This window comes from Dermacentor variabilis, chromosome 3 (assembly GCF_050947875.1).
Source record: "Dermacentor variabilis isolate Ectoservices chromosome 3, ASM5094787v1, whole genome shotgun sequence".
NCBI classification, from domain to species: Eukaryota; Metazoa; Arthropoda; class Arachnida; order Ixodida; family Ixodidae; genus Dermacentor; species Dermacentor variabilis.
The window spans coordinates 80,647,550-80,662,036 of record NC_134570.1 but is presented as its reverse complement, the minus strand read 5'-3'; the positions used below and the strand labels follow the sequence as shown (position 1 = coordinate 80,662,036).

Below are 14,487 nucleotides of genomic sequence, written 5' to 3'. Positions count from 1 at the left end.
AGACTAGGGTAGGGATGGCCAACATGAAGGAAACGATTCTGCTGGTTACACGAGAAGAAAATGGCGTTTCTGGGGACGTGAACAGCTACGCCAGCGTCGACGATGAAGCGGAAGCCCACAGCGCTGACACTGCATAGAAACACTAATTCACGGTCCTCGAGGTGCCTGTGCAGGTGAAAGTTATTGGTGGGGACACCAGCTGCCCCAGAAACCGATGAACAAGTTTTTGCGACAGCGCAAGGGTTGAAGCAGTGCTGGTAAGCTATACTTACTCAATTGCCCAAAAGTTACGTAAATCAACTATTTGTACCATGAAAATCCAATAAATCTCGCTTTGATCGTGTCATTCGGTTTTAATATTGCTTAAGTTTAGCCGCCATGGTGGCTTAGTTGCTATGGCGTGGCGCTGCTAAACAGGAGATCGCGGTTTTGGTTCCCGGCCACGGTGGTCGCATATTGATGGGGGCGAAATGCAAAAACACTTTTGTACCGTGTACTTAACGCACATCAAAATACCCAGGTGGTGATAATTAATACGTATACTCCCCCACTACGGCATGCCTCATAACCAGATCGTGGCTTTGGCACGTGAAACACCAAGATTCATTATTTTTGTTTAAGCTTTAGTTTTATGGCTTGGATATTCGGCTGCATCAGGAACTGCTAATTGCATTGAAACTCTAAATGCATGTTAAAGTGGATTTTGAGTTTTGTGGATCTCTAATTTCTTGTAAGACTAACGCATTTTTTACTGCTTGTTCGAATTCGTCTTAGGGGAGCCTGCTGTATATTTGTCTGTGGCTGTAAAAAAATGTATACCTAGGGGATGTAGCTGGCCAAAGTAGTAATGTTATTGCCAAGTGATGCAACTTACGCGATACAAGTTAGCACAGAGATCTAGTAATCATTGAGATGTAAATGCCGCCGCAAAGATATCTATCTATCTATCTATCTATCTATCTATCTATCTATCTATCTATCTATCTATCTATCTATCTATCTATCTATCTATCTATCTATCTATCTATCTATCTATCTATCTATCTATCTATCTATCTATCTAACCATACATCGTCTCTCCGTCTCTCTCTATCTCTTTCTGTGTCACGCAGTCGGCAGACAGACAGACAAAGAACTTTAATTACAAGGTCCTGAGAAGCTTTGCCCTAGGGCAGAGCTGCGGGCCGCTCCCACGTGGGGACTGGTAGGCCGAGCCTAACCGCCGCATCGTGGGCTCTCTGGACGCAATCGGCAGCATATTTTTTACCTTTATCTTTTTTTTTCAGGCTCACGTACGTCAAAGTGCGAGCGCTAATGACGTCGCGGAGCGTCGAAGCACTGCACTTCATTCCTCTGTTAACGGTCAGTGTAACGATTTCCTCTCTCTTTCGTGCACTGAGTAGTAGCACTGCTGCCTTGCGACTGTGTGTAGCCAGTAAATCTTCCTGGTGTAACGGACTGTAAAAGCTTAAGAGTAAAGCTCTATACTTATCTCGAAAGCGCGTATTGTATGCGCGTCAGTTAACGGCATGCATGCAACACTTGAACAGTTTGTTGTTCCGGGTGAAGGTCAGAAGGCCAAGATAGATTTATCATCACCCGCCGTGGTTGCTCAGTGGCTATGGTGTTGGGCTGCTGAGCACGAGGTCGCGGGATCGAATCCCGGCCACGGCGGCCTCATTTCGATGGGGGCGAAATGCGAAAACACCCGTCTGCTTAGATTTAGGTGCACGTTAAAGAACCCCAGGTGGTCAAAATTTCCGGAGTCCTCCACTACGGCGTGCCTCATAATCAGAAAGTGGTTTTGGCACGTAAAACCCCAAATATAAAAAAAAAGATTTATCATCATCATCATGAATAACTCCGCAGAAAGTTAAGCTCTATGGACGTAAGGACTCAACAATGAAGACCATGAGCAAAAAGTTGGAAGGTGGTGACTAGTGCGGGTGTTAAAGTGTACGGTATTTAAGTCGCTGTGGTGCCGGTTAGTAGTGGTAGCAGCGGTGGGATCGGAAGCGATGGAGCAAATTAAGGACGACGAGGTGAGCTCGTTGAGAAGAAGACTCTGGAGGAGTACGACCGGAAGTGGCTGGCGTCACTGGAGCAGACACCTCCACGTGTCACGAATAGGCACAGACCTGCGGGCGCCGCGAGTCCTTGTAGCACCGAATGACAAGGATGCAGTATGTACTACACGTTCGAGCGAGTGCGACAAGCGCTCGGTCAAACCGCAAAGCACAAAGGAACGTTTGAAGTGCCTGGGCCTTTCCTCGAGCGCTCTGCAATGAACGATTCTTACGCGAACCCAGATCCCCGACACTGGAACGAGCAAAAACAAATGGAACGACGCATCGAAAGAAAAAGGTGCCCCAGATCCAACGAGTTGGAATGTTTATACCGAGAAGCTTTGTGTGAGGGCATAAAGAGCCGGAACGTGAGTATGTGCGTATTGAAGTTTTGCACGAAGTGACACGGAAGGCTTTATCCTGACATTGTAGAGAGCATAATGCAATGCCGCGGCCGCTGCCGTGGATGGGCTCATTCGAGTGCCATGTGGTGGTGGTACAATGGTTGAAGACAAAGATCTCGGGGCGTCCTGGATTTTAATGGTTCTTTTCTTTTTTTCTTTACCCGGCACGGCACGGTCACGCAAACCCGGCGCGATTCGCAATGAAAAGCTTCGCGTTTAAAACAGCTAGCGGGCTCGTTGGCAACAGCCACTACGTGCACTTACACCTTGTCACATAAGGCAACAGCCAGACAGTCACCATGCGTGCCGCAGCAGAAACTCGCCGCCCTCGACATCGACGCCCATTTGAACGCAGACCCAGCTCCTGTTTCGCGACGTATCATGGCTCCAGAATCCACGGTGAGCGCGGCGATCATAAAGGGTAACGGGACTACTAGCACCATCACGCTTGCCACGTCCATGCTGGAGCTGGCGCACTAGAATCCGGATCAAACGGTGGTATGCGCGAAACACGTTGGTGCACAAGGAAAGGACAGCAAACTGCACCTCCTGCCTCAACACCTGGGGATTGTGAGAGCATTCCGCGCAAGTATCATCAACCGCCCGCCTCAAGGACACACTTCTGCTGGATCTGCCGGCGCACATAATCGGCCGAGATTAGCAAGGTTTGGCGTCAATCACCGTGCGAGACATCTCACACCAGGAAGAGCTGAGTAAAGACGGTTGCCAGAATAAGACGGTAGGTGGCATGTTGAGCATGCTGTGGCACACCCAGGTACTGAAGGGTCACTTCCCGCCGGCAAGCACATGGGAAAAGCCGCTTATGCGCAAGACGTTGACCGACTGATATAATGTGACTAAAAAGCAAAGCCAGCGGTAGCAAAGTGTCAGCACCTGATGCAACAGCAAGATGGCCAGGCAGAACAATGTCGAAAAAGTCTGAAACGCTGTCCCAGAGAGTAGACATACGACTCACCCAGCGACCTATATTTCACACCACTAGCCTATTTGACATCGGAAGCAACCACCGCTGCGTATTTCCTGAAGCCTACCTTCTACATTGTTGTGCCTTGGCCCACACTAACGGCAGCGTCCTTGCGGAGCGGAACGATCAACCAACTGAGAGGGGGGTGCATATTACGTACGGGTGAAGGTCAGAAGGTCAAGACACATTCTACATCATTATGAGCAGCTCCTCTGCGAGTTAATCTGTGTGGATGCAAGGAGAGATCGAGGAGTCCGAAGCGGGAAGATGGCGACTTGAGAAAATATTAAACTGCATCGTATTTATATTGGTGTGGTGTCCGTCGCAATATATACTAGAAGCCAGCCAAAAATGAGAAAGGAAGAAAGAAAGAAAGAAAGAAAGAAAGAAAGGAAGGAAGAAAGAAAGAAAGAAAGAAAGAAAGAAAGAAAGAAAGAAAGAAAGAAAGAAAGAAAGAAAGAAAGAAAGAAGGAAAGGAAAGGCAGGGTATGAAACCAGGTTGCACCAGGTTTGCTACACTGCACTGGGGACAAGAAAGGGGGAAGAAAGCGAAAGGGAAAAAGGAAGCAGGAAAGGTACAACAAGTGATGCGCGTGCACACACAACCACACAATCAAAGGCAGTCGCAGAGCTCCAATGTCTTCAAGAAGTGCAGCAGTGCTCACGTGACCTAATGCGCAGATGACACTGCCAGCCCGTATAAGCAAATCATTCTTGATCATTCTTGAGACTAAACGTTCGAAATGTTTGATTACCCCGCAGGGCACACAAGTGCTGGGCCTTGTGGGAGGCTACTCTGGGTTCTGGATGGGCGTGGCTATAGTGGTGGGTGCCACGGAAAGCGTGCGCGTGGTCTTCGACTTCTGCCGGCGACGAGTGCGATCTCGGCTCCACAAGGCCGAGTGAGTACACAACGTTGGGGTGTCAATAAGCGCAAGTTTGTCGCCGCTATCATTATACCAAAATACAGACACGGCAATACCAACGTTCACGTTTCCTGCACTTGAGGCCTTTGTTACGTTCAAAGCCCATACTATTTATTTCAGGATAATTTACAAACGGATTGCATTGTCTGAAATATGATTTAGAATGTCTAAAACCTCGTGACCAGCTTACATTCACCTTGTTCAGCAGGCAGTTCACAATCTCTCTTTCTTTTAATTTTTTATTCATTGCTATTTGTAATGCTTATCTTTCCTTCTTTCTTTCCTTCTTTCTTTCTTTCTTTCTTTCAGGTTGAACTCACTAACATTTTTCCTCATCTTTCTTCACCTTTCTGGCCTATTCGCTGCTCCCGGAGTGCTGCGACGTATAAGTTATTTTGTGAACTTATTTCACGCGTATAAGTTTTTGGCCAGTCCATATGTTGCGTGTTACCCATATTTTGAATATACTGTATTTGCCCCGGAAAAGAACGCTAGTCCTGTCAACTTCATATTTGCAGCTTTTGTTTCTATAGCCCTCACCTTTCTCGAGGAGAAACTAAAGTTCTGTTGGTTCATTAATTGATTGAAGCCTAAATTCACTGCTGTGTGTTACTGATAAGGAAACTGCACACAACTGGCAAGCAAGCTTTTGAAGAACTTCACTTTGGCCTAGTTGGTATTTACTTCATATCATATTGACCGCAAATAAAGACGGGGACCCGTCTTTATTTGCGGTCTATATGATATGCATATAAGCAAGCTTTTGGCGGGAAAGCAAGGAATGTTGACAGGCGCACCGTCAAGAACGGCAGTACGAAGGCACAGAAAGTTGGCACTTTCTCAGACTAGTATCACCGGCGCAATAAGTACCAAGTTCTGCGGCGCCCTCTCCAGCCATTATGTTTAAAACCACTTTCAACGAGAGTAAAACAAAAACCTAGGGGCAGATAAATTGATGCTTAGAGAGTTGTGTAAAGCACCGCCTTTGAAACTATGGACAGTCAGCCTTGTAGCGTGACGTCACAATTCCGTATTTCCCTGGCTCCGTTATATGCGGAAGGAAGGAGTAGGTGCTTACCAGTCGCGTTCCGTTAAATACGTAATCTTGAGTCAAGTCATAAGTTGTGGCAGACGAAGAAAGCGTCGCCTGCCTCCGCGCAAGTAACGGTCAAAATTGGCGCGCAACCGAACCCTTGTGTATTTTGTCCCCACACCACACGATGTCGGCAGTGGCGCTGTTCCTCCCCGAAAGCAATTTGACGCTTTCGGAAACGGCGAGAAGAAAGTGTGCTATGTACTTCCGTCAACACGCTGCCTTGAGGCATGCAGTGAACGTGCACTTGAAGCAGGTACGCGCACGACACTTGACTCGTTCTTAGTTGCGGTAACGAATGAAGCATCGAAGATTCTGGACAGACGTCGGACTGGTTTTAGTAAAAGGAGAGAGATGAAGACAGGGGAACTTTTATTTCGGAAAGTTGTAAAGGTTGGAGGCCCCTGACTGATGTTACCCTAGCCTGCTTCGCCTCGCTAGGATGGAGACAGGTTAGCAACATGAAGGTGTTAAAGCGAAGATGATGTTCATAGCTGCGGTTCCGGTCTACTGTACTGGTGAAACCGGCATGTGCATGCTTCAGATGACGTCCGCCCTGTCGTACGGATGTCGAGGGTACTGGAGCATAGCCAGGAAACCGTCTATAGCATGCATAATTTGCGCAGCTGTCTCGCCGCAGGCGTACTTGAGCGAGATGGCAGCTGCTGCAGGGCGTCAATTGTTCGCCGCAGCGTTGCCTAGATTACGGACTCTGAACGGGACGTCTCGCAGCATTCTCTTTGTTGTCGTTTTTCGTGGGAAACGGCGACATGTCACAAAGTTCTTTTTTTTATTTATTGATCCCAGCAGGAAATCTGTAAACACTTTGTCATTTAGCTTGCATCCTTGTAAATACAGATATGATGTCTCCCTACTGTTGCCGAATGGCTCATCTAGGGGCCACCTGGGAAACTGGCACACTATGCTTAAGTCTGAGTACTTGGAGGCGCGGTGCCTTCCCGCTTGTCCTTCTAGAATAATCCCTGCTCATTTTCACGCATTACGCCTGATCAGCGGATGACTGCCGATTCTTCCTCCCCGCATCTTTTCAGCCTCGCTAGAAGCGCTTCCAAACGGTGATCGTTTATTTTTGTTTAGCTATCGCCTGTTTAGCAAACGATTGAGCAGCACTTTGTGAATGCAGGCACATTTAGCTGCAGTACAATTTCTATTAGTTAATACGTCGAAAAAGGTTGGTCTGGAATAGATATATGTGAATTCAAAAATTTTCTTTTTCACCAGACCAACAGGCGGTACGCGTTTTTCCTCCCATGCAATTATGTCTATGAAGGCTTATGTGATTACTAGCAGTTGTAATGGGATTGTCAAATGTCCAATGTTACCGTCGGAACTTTAGTTGAAGAGAAAAGTTTATCACGTGACGTACTCCGATTCTCTCCCCCATCAAACACTGCGAAACGCAACATACCTTCATCACGCAGCAGCGCAATCAATTGGCGTGAGACCTATTACCTTTAAAGAATGAGACCACGTTCAAACCAATGTTCAATGTCATGTTAAAATGTTGAAATTGTTAAATTTTTCTTTTAAGTCTTAAAACTTTAGACACTGTCAGAATTGATAGATATATAAATATAAATAAATAAGTAAATCACCAAGTCTTGCGTCTGACTGCGGCCCAAAAGCAAAAATCACAAGAATATGACTAGCAGTTATTAACACGTATCAAGTGGGTAAACCTGATTCTTTATTTCGAGTTTACGTGAAGTCATTTCCCACCATGCCAGCGGGAAATGTACCGGAATATCGAGAATAGGGTGCTCAAGACAAATCAATAATTTTCGCTGACCAAGCATCACAACAGTGGCGGATGTAAGAACTTGCGTGATAATCGCTAATACAACTGTTACATAACCATATTTTATGTACACTTTTATTTGATCACTATAGAGGGAATGCCGTAATTGCGGAATCAAAGTGAGCCACTTCTCGAAGCACAGCTCTCGAAGAGAAAGTGTGTGCATGTGCCACCAGTACCGAGGTAGGCGAGGATAGCTTATCGATGACTGGAATCTATGCTAACGTGGTGCATGGAAACGTACTTCAACATTCAGCATTGATACAACACTTGCGCATGTGATTTTCTCGATGCGAGCGCTGCAGGATCAGCTTCCTGTTCCGCGTGTGCAAGATGCTGATGGTACAGGGCTGCTTCGTGGCGTGCGCGTTCAGCATCTACGGGGACTACGAAAACTACCGGCACTACTACACGGCCGTCACCTACGAGCAGCAGAACATCCGCGGCGTCTTCTTCCCCGCTGTGACCATCTGCTCATACGAAGCGTGAGCCCATTGCCGCCTCCTCGGCATTGCATTTGAAGCGAAGCTATCGTTGCCTCCGCCCTCTCCCGCACTTCAGTGCATTTTCTTTTCCGAGCCGCACAACTCTGAGTAGGAGCGAAAAAACAATTCACCGACGATTACGATGCTTCCTAATGCAAAATTAGAGCGCAGCTCTATACGTGTTTTCATTTCGCGATATTTTGGCTGGCGCGGACAACCTGTCTCGTGCGACACGTTGCAAACGGGCCGAAGTGGGGCGCGCCTGCTTCGCATATCTGGAGATCGCGAAAGCCAGCGCGTGGGTGACGCGTGGGCGTGATTCACAGCAGCCGCCGCCGTTAGACCTCCCAGACGACACGCGCTACCCTGGCGCCATCTGGAAGTCATCGTCGCCGCACTACGCTTTTATTCTCGCCCCTTTCGCCATACCCTCCTCCTCCGCTTTTCATCTCATGGTTCCGCTGCACCCTCCTCCTCCGTTTTCCTCCTCGCGTCTTTGATCGCCCGCTTCGCTCCACGTTCGCTTTCACCTTTCGCTGCTCTCGTTCGTTCGGTTACGCCGACGCTTGACGCAGGAACGTGCGCCTAAGAGCGGCGCTCTAAAATAAGTATAGGCGGGGACGAAAACCAGACGTGTATCCTGTTTGCTGCCTCACAGTGGAGAAAAAGGTTGCGAGGAGGAAAATTAAAATGAGAGAAAAGTGAGATAGAAAGGGAAGCACTCGTGATGCCTACACGTGAAGCTGGTAACATGACGCCGACGTACATGTCGAGGCGCGAACTCGTCTTGACATGAACCAACAAACCCACATTGCAGCCCTGGCTAATTTACACGATCAGTCACAGAAGCCACTGTATGGTGGCAGCGCTACTGAAACACAGGCAGAAGGGAATATGCAGAAAACATCTGCTGAAATCTTAACGAAACTTTTATTGAGGAAAAAAAAGGTTTGCATGTATACAAATGCGCAGGGTCATGTAAGTGAAAACTATGAAGGCACCGTGATGGTGACTGCGCAAGGATGAAATATATTTTGCCGATAAAAAATTTGTTGAGAGTTCGGAGCAAGTCCTGTTTCTGTACTTTCTTCTGTCTTCGTCTCAGCAGGACTGCCACCGTAAAATGCATGTTTACTAACTCGACCAGTTTTCTATTGTGATGCACCGACGCCGGTGTATTTAAGAAATTGTGACAATCAACACCCTGCTTGCGTTGTACACCGGCGACCTGTGAGATTGTGGCCCAAGCATCTTTGTCTCTGAAAATGGTCTGAAGTCGTGATTAGTAAACGCCAACCCTTGACAGAAGCAGCGCAGTAAAGTTGCTTCGCTGAGGGAAAGGTGCAATGTAACTTAAAGATTGAACGAAGCTTCAACGTACCAACGTCTTCAATGTCTGCGTAGGTGAAAATCCGAGACACGCGAACATTTCTTCTTGTTATTGGGTGCATAACGCTTAGGTGAGACGGACAAGGAAAAACGACAAGGACGTCTCTTTCCCCGCTGTAACCATCTGCTCATCCTGTGACCATCCTTGTCCGCGTCACGAGAGCGCTATGCAGCCATTAACTGTATCAAACCAATTAACCCAAACGTCTGTAATTTTTCTTGGCTTCGAGAAAGCCAACGAAGACACCTCGCAGAGCCTTTTCTCAACAAGGGTAAAGGAACTGTTCCTAAAGGCAAGGTCGCTACCGGAGGGTACCGACACAGTGGTACACGTTTACGCCTGTATATCTAGTGGTGCGTCAGTAGAAGATTCGTCTGTTTTAATGATTCTTTGTGATATCAGATGGCGCAGTTCATTACACTGTAACAAATGACGTCTCTTTAAGATATCATGATGCTCTGCGCAGTCTGACGTCGCCGATAGGCTTGCTCACCGTTCTCATCGTCGAAATCGCTGTACATGACCAACACGATCGTGGCGACACGCAGCACACACTGTATACTAGCCTGTGTCCTCAAAAAGTGGGTGGCTACGTGTCCGTTTCCGTTCGGTGGCTGCAAGTCTCTTGACGCTGCGGAAAACAAATGGCTTTATGTCTTTACATATTCCATATGCTTTAAGTAGGAAGAGCAAGGAAATAAGCGAGCTTCAGGAGGTAAACCGGTTCTGAAATCATTTATCTCGACACCAGCAGGCCCTCACAGCCTGTACCACGCCATCTGAAAAAACAATTTATTCGTCATATGCACGCAACGTAGCTTTCAGCAGTTACAGTGTTGCCTCTTATGCCTGTCACAGTAAAATTCTGTGAGGCATCCTAGGGAGAATAAAGTTTTCTTTTGGGTGACAACGGATTAGTTGCAGCGGCGTTCATCACTAAATAAATGGTTACTGCTGAATAATAAATTGAATGTGATTACCTTGCACAGTTATGTTAATATTTGCTTTAGAGCACCTATAATTGCATGATTATAGCGGTAGTTCAACTTTCCAGAAATCCTGAGACAGACACCAGTATCCACATAACCAGCTCCTCACTTCACGAGACCCGCATCTGCATTATAAACAATATGTTCCGTAAAAGCCTCTGTTGCTCAAGGCAGCACGCAGATAAGTGGAAGACCAGTGTAGTTCTTGATAGTGTATGAAAGCCAAAATGCATATCGAAATGAGTCTCAGCATTTCTACTAAATGGGCACGCCTAGAATACCAACCTCAATAAATTGCGCAGTTGGAAAATAATGCCCTAAGTTCTTAGTGATAAAGTAAATTTGCACATTTTAATTAATATTATTACCGTGATCAGCACACATTTACTTACGCTCTCTGTTGATAGGAGTGTGTTGCCAAAAATAAATCATATTTGTTGCATTACATAAATAAAGTTTACTCTTCCTATTTGAATAAGATGTATACACACCACTCAAAAGTTACACGGAGGCCTCATAACAATTTTTATTGTAATTTTAATTCCGTTGTTTTCTTATCGCTCTCCAATTTGTTTTGCTGATATGTTGTTGTAACCTTCGCGGAAACTTTCTACAGAAGGCCTACACTAAATCCTTGCTGCTGTTGCAGAAACTTGTTTAAAAAATATGTTTCCTGTGTCCTCGTTTCAGGGTGAATTTCACTAGGATGTGTGCAGAGTACGGAAGGTACAACAAATGCGCCGCTGCTACTTTTGTAAGCATATTAGTTTGTTTCAATGCAAAATATAAATATCAATGGAAAGGGAACCAAAGAATGCAATTCATGGGATCTATGTACTATATTGTTAAGATACAGTTATCGCATTAGGCCGTATGATGGGAAGAGTGCCCGTTCCTTTCTTTTATTCCCTCTTCCTATATATATATATGGGGGGGTGTGCCAGCTTACTTTAGCCTGAGATTAAATATATGCAAATGCCACGTAGCTGGACCGAAAATAAGAAATGTTTTTTGCCGTCGCTTGAAGATACTCACACTATTTTTTTCATTCCGCCCAGTTAGATAAATAGTCTTCATTAATTAATCAACTTCTCAAATTTTATAACTCGACGAAGAGTTTCAATGAAAAAATTGTAGAGGGGCATGAACAACTCCCTATACAACCTGCTGTTGCTCAATACGTGCTACATAAACGTGTTTTTCCAAGCGTGAACGAAGCCCGCGAATGCACGCAAAATTGGCGCGCGACAGGCCGCTCTGAAAAACGCTCGGAAAAACACTTTTATGTACCACGTATTGCGTAACAGAAAGCTGTATCGGGAGTTTTTCATGTCGCTCCACAATTTTCTTAATTATACTTTTCATCTAAGTATATTATGTGAGAATATGTTTAATAAATTATGACTAATTATGTAATTAGGCGGAATGAACAAAATAGTTTATCTCCAAGCGACGGAAAACAACGCTACCTTTGTTCTGTCCAGTTATGTGGCATTTGAATATTTTTAAACTCTGGCTAAAATTGAATGAATGAATGAATGAATGAATGAATGAATGAATGAATGAATGAATGAATGAATGAATGAATGAATGAATGAATGCTTTATTTAAACAATATATTGTCTGGGATGTAGGGTCTAAAGGCAGATGCAACTGTCTAACAAAGGTCCCCCAACCCGCACATTGCTCAGGGGGTGGAGCATCATGAAAATACTGTGCAACAATCTAAAAACAAGAAAATAACAAAATGCATGCGGCAAGCAATCACGTATACAAACAAGTAAGATTGTTAAATTTTATACATAATATATCAACAGTAATGCGCGAGAACATGGAAATATTTAAACAAGCAAACAATGCTGACCAGTAGCTGGGACACCATATATTTATTTATTTATTTATTTATTTTACTCTCAGGGTTTGCACATTACAGAGGGGAGGGGCATATTACAGACGAAAATTGGAAAAACAGTTGATACAATCACAATAAGAAGCATGAACAATCACCAGCTTAATACAAAAATGAACTGAAACAGTCGCATTCAAGATAAAGCAGAGTAATTTGAACACCTAAAACTAAAACAACAATAAGCAAAAAACAGAAGGACAAATTCAATACAAATAATTAAGCAATATTAAGCATGTTATTCAAGAAATCCTTAAAGCGTGTTGTATCCATGATAGCTGTAGCTACTCGTGGCAGCTGATTCCATTCGGAGGTGGTTCTAGGTAAAAATGCATGTGAATAGGTTACAGTTCTACAACGAGGAACATCAACTTTTTGGAGGTGGTCAATTCTAGAGGAAATGAAAGGAGGGGATTTAATGAACTGATTGCGGAGATGATTGTTGTGATAGTAAATTTTATGAAAAAGAGCGATCCGGGCTATTTTACGCCGAATTGTAAGTTCTGGAAGGTTAAGTAGTGACTTCATCGTGGTAACACTGGCTGTGCGGTCATAATTGGATAAGATGAAGCGAACGGAACGATTCTGCACTCTTCCAAGTTCTTTTATCAGTGCAGTACCAGCGGGATCCCAGATAGATGATGCGTATTCAAGTGACGGACGAATGTAAGTTGTGTAGAGAAGCTTTTTAAGTGATGGGGGTGCCATATAGAAGTTTCTTCGAAAGTATCCAAGTGATCGGTTAGCTTTGGTGACGACGTGCCTCACACGATGGTTCCATGATAGGTTACTACAAACGTTAACACCGAGATATTTGTAAGATGAAACAGACTCAAGAGGCGTACTATCAAGATGATAGTGTGGTGATGCTAATAAGGTGCGGGATACGCGCATTGATTTGCATTTCGAAATGTTCAATTCCATGTTCCACGTTTGACACCAGGAATGTATAGTATTTAAGTCGGTCTGAAGTAAGGCAACATCGTCTTGGTTAGTTATTTTCCGATAAATTACACAGTCATCCGCAAATAGGCAAATCTTTGATGAAATGTTATCGGGTAAGTCATTCATGAAAATTAAAAAAAGTAATGGTCCCAATACAGACCCCTGGGGAACTCCCGATAGCACTGGCTGGACTGGGGAATCAACATTATTTGCGGAAACAAACTGAGTACGGTTAAAAAGGAAAGCTCGAATCCAGTTTAGAACATTGGGATCTAGATTTAACTGACCGAGCTTAAAAAGTAGTAAATGATGACTAACCTTGTCAAATGCTTTGGAGTAATCTAAAAAAATACAGTCTATTGTGAATCCAGAATCAAGTAAATGATGCAGGTCGTTAGTAAAGACTAGAAGCTGTGTTTCACAAGAAAAATTTTTGCGGAAGCCATGTTGTGAGGGTGTAAAAAACTGGTATGACTCAAGAAAATTGACAAGGTGGGTGAAGTTAATGTGTTCAAAAACTTTACATGGAACAGATATATATATATATATATATATATATATATATAGGAAAGCACATGAGCCGCTAGAGCTGTACGGATTAATGTGCTGTGTGGTGTCCTCGCTCTTGAACATTTCATAACGAGCACCAGACGTACGATCGCTGGATTTGGACGTCACGCCCTCGTGCTTGTCCTTGGGAGACAGTAATCGCTGATAGAAATTCTAAGCCATAGACGATCATTTTACTTGACACGCATGACAACAGTGATATTTTTTGTAATACTGACCCCAAAAAAAGAAATAGGATGTCATTTTCGTAATAGTAACGGTTAAAAAATAACGTGAGCGTTTCAGTACCTATAAGTAGTAGACAAAAACGGGTTGTAAACAGGTCGCGACAGCTGAACTAACATCGAAGCCATCCTGCGATTGACAAATTTACTATACACGTTTGAAAATTGCAATGCGTTAGTTAGAGTCTTCGGCGGCGTGGGCTCTAAGTTAGAAACTTTCGTTTTTTCATCCGCAGGTTATTGCGTAAGGTCCCATCTACAATTATTGAGAGTACTATGTGCAAGAACAACATGCCCACTGTCTGACTTTCCGGCGCTAAAAAACAAGAATTATGCTTTACTTTAATGTCACTTTCTTTCTAGGATACAACTGTAGGCAACGATATCATCGCCATGAAGTACGTGATCAACTACACCTATCCTCCGGCTGACGTCTTTTCGAATTGCACCATGACATTCTCCGGAGAGATATGTGAAAGCTTCAACTGTGACAACCTGTAAGTATGTAGTGTCGTTGAGAGGAAATACGGACGGGAAGAAACGGAGTGGACAGGAGTGTCTGTCCTGTCCACTCCGTTTCTTACCGCCCATACTTCTGCTGGTACACCAACTGGCCCAACAGTCTACGCTTCTGAACCTTTAAATATGTAACTAGCCTGTAGACTCACCTATATGCCTGCACTCA

General features: G+C 44.6%; 1 protein-coding gene across 2 annotated transcripts in view; it reads left to right on the top strand.

The window, feature by feature from the left end:
• LOC142575939 (uncharacterized) overlaps nt 1-14,487 on the top strand; it is a 70,522-nt gene that overhangs the window by 21,791 nt on the left and 34,244 nt on the right. For both annotated transcript variants that reach the window (XR_012826742.1, XM_075685760.1), the window contains exons 12-16: nt 1,287-1,362; nt 4,218-4,357; nt 7,599-7,778; nt 10,848-10,911; nt 14,166-14,299. Coding sequence is in view for 1 of the 2 variants with exons in the window: in XM_075685760.1 (XP_075541875.1) it covers nt 1,287-1,362; nt 4,218-4,357; nt 7,599-7,778; nt 10,848-10,911; nt 14,166-14,299 (594 nt within the window). In the remaining variant the exon portion in view is untranslated. The remainder of the gene's footprint in view (nt 1-1,286; nt 1,363-4,217; nt 4,358-7,598; nt 7,779-10,847; nt 10,912-14,165; nt 14,300-14,487) is intronic.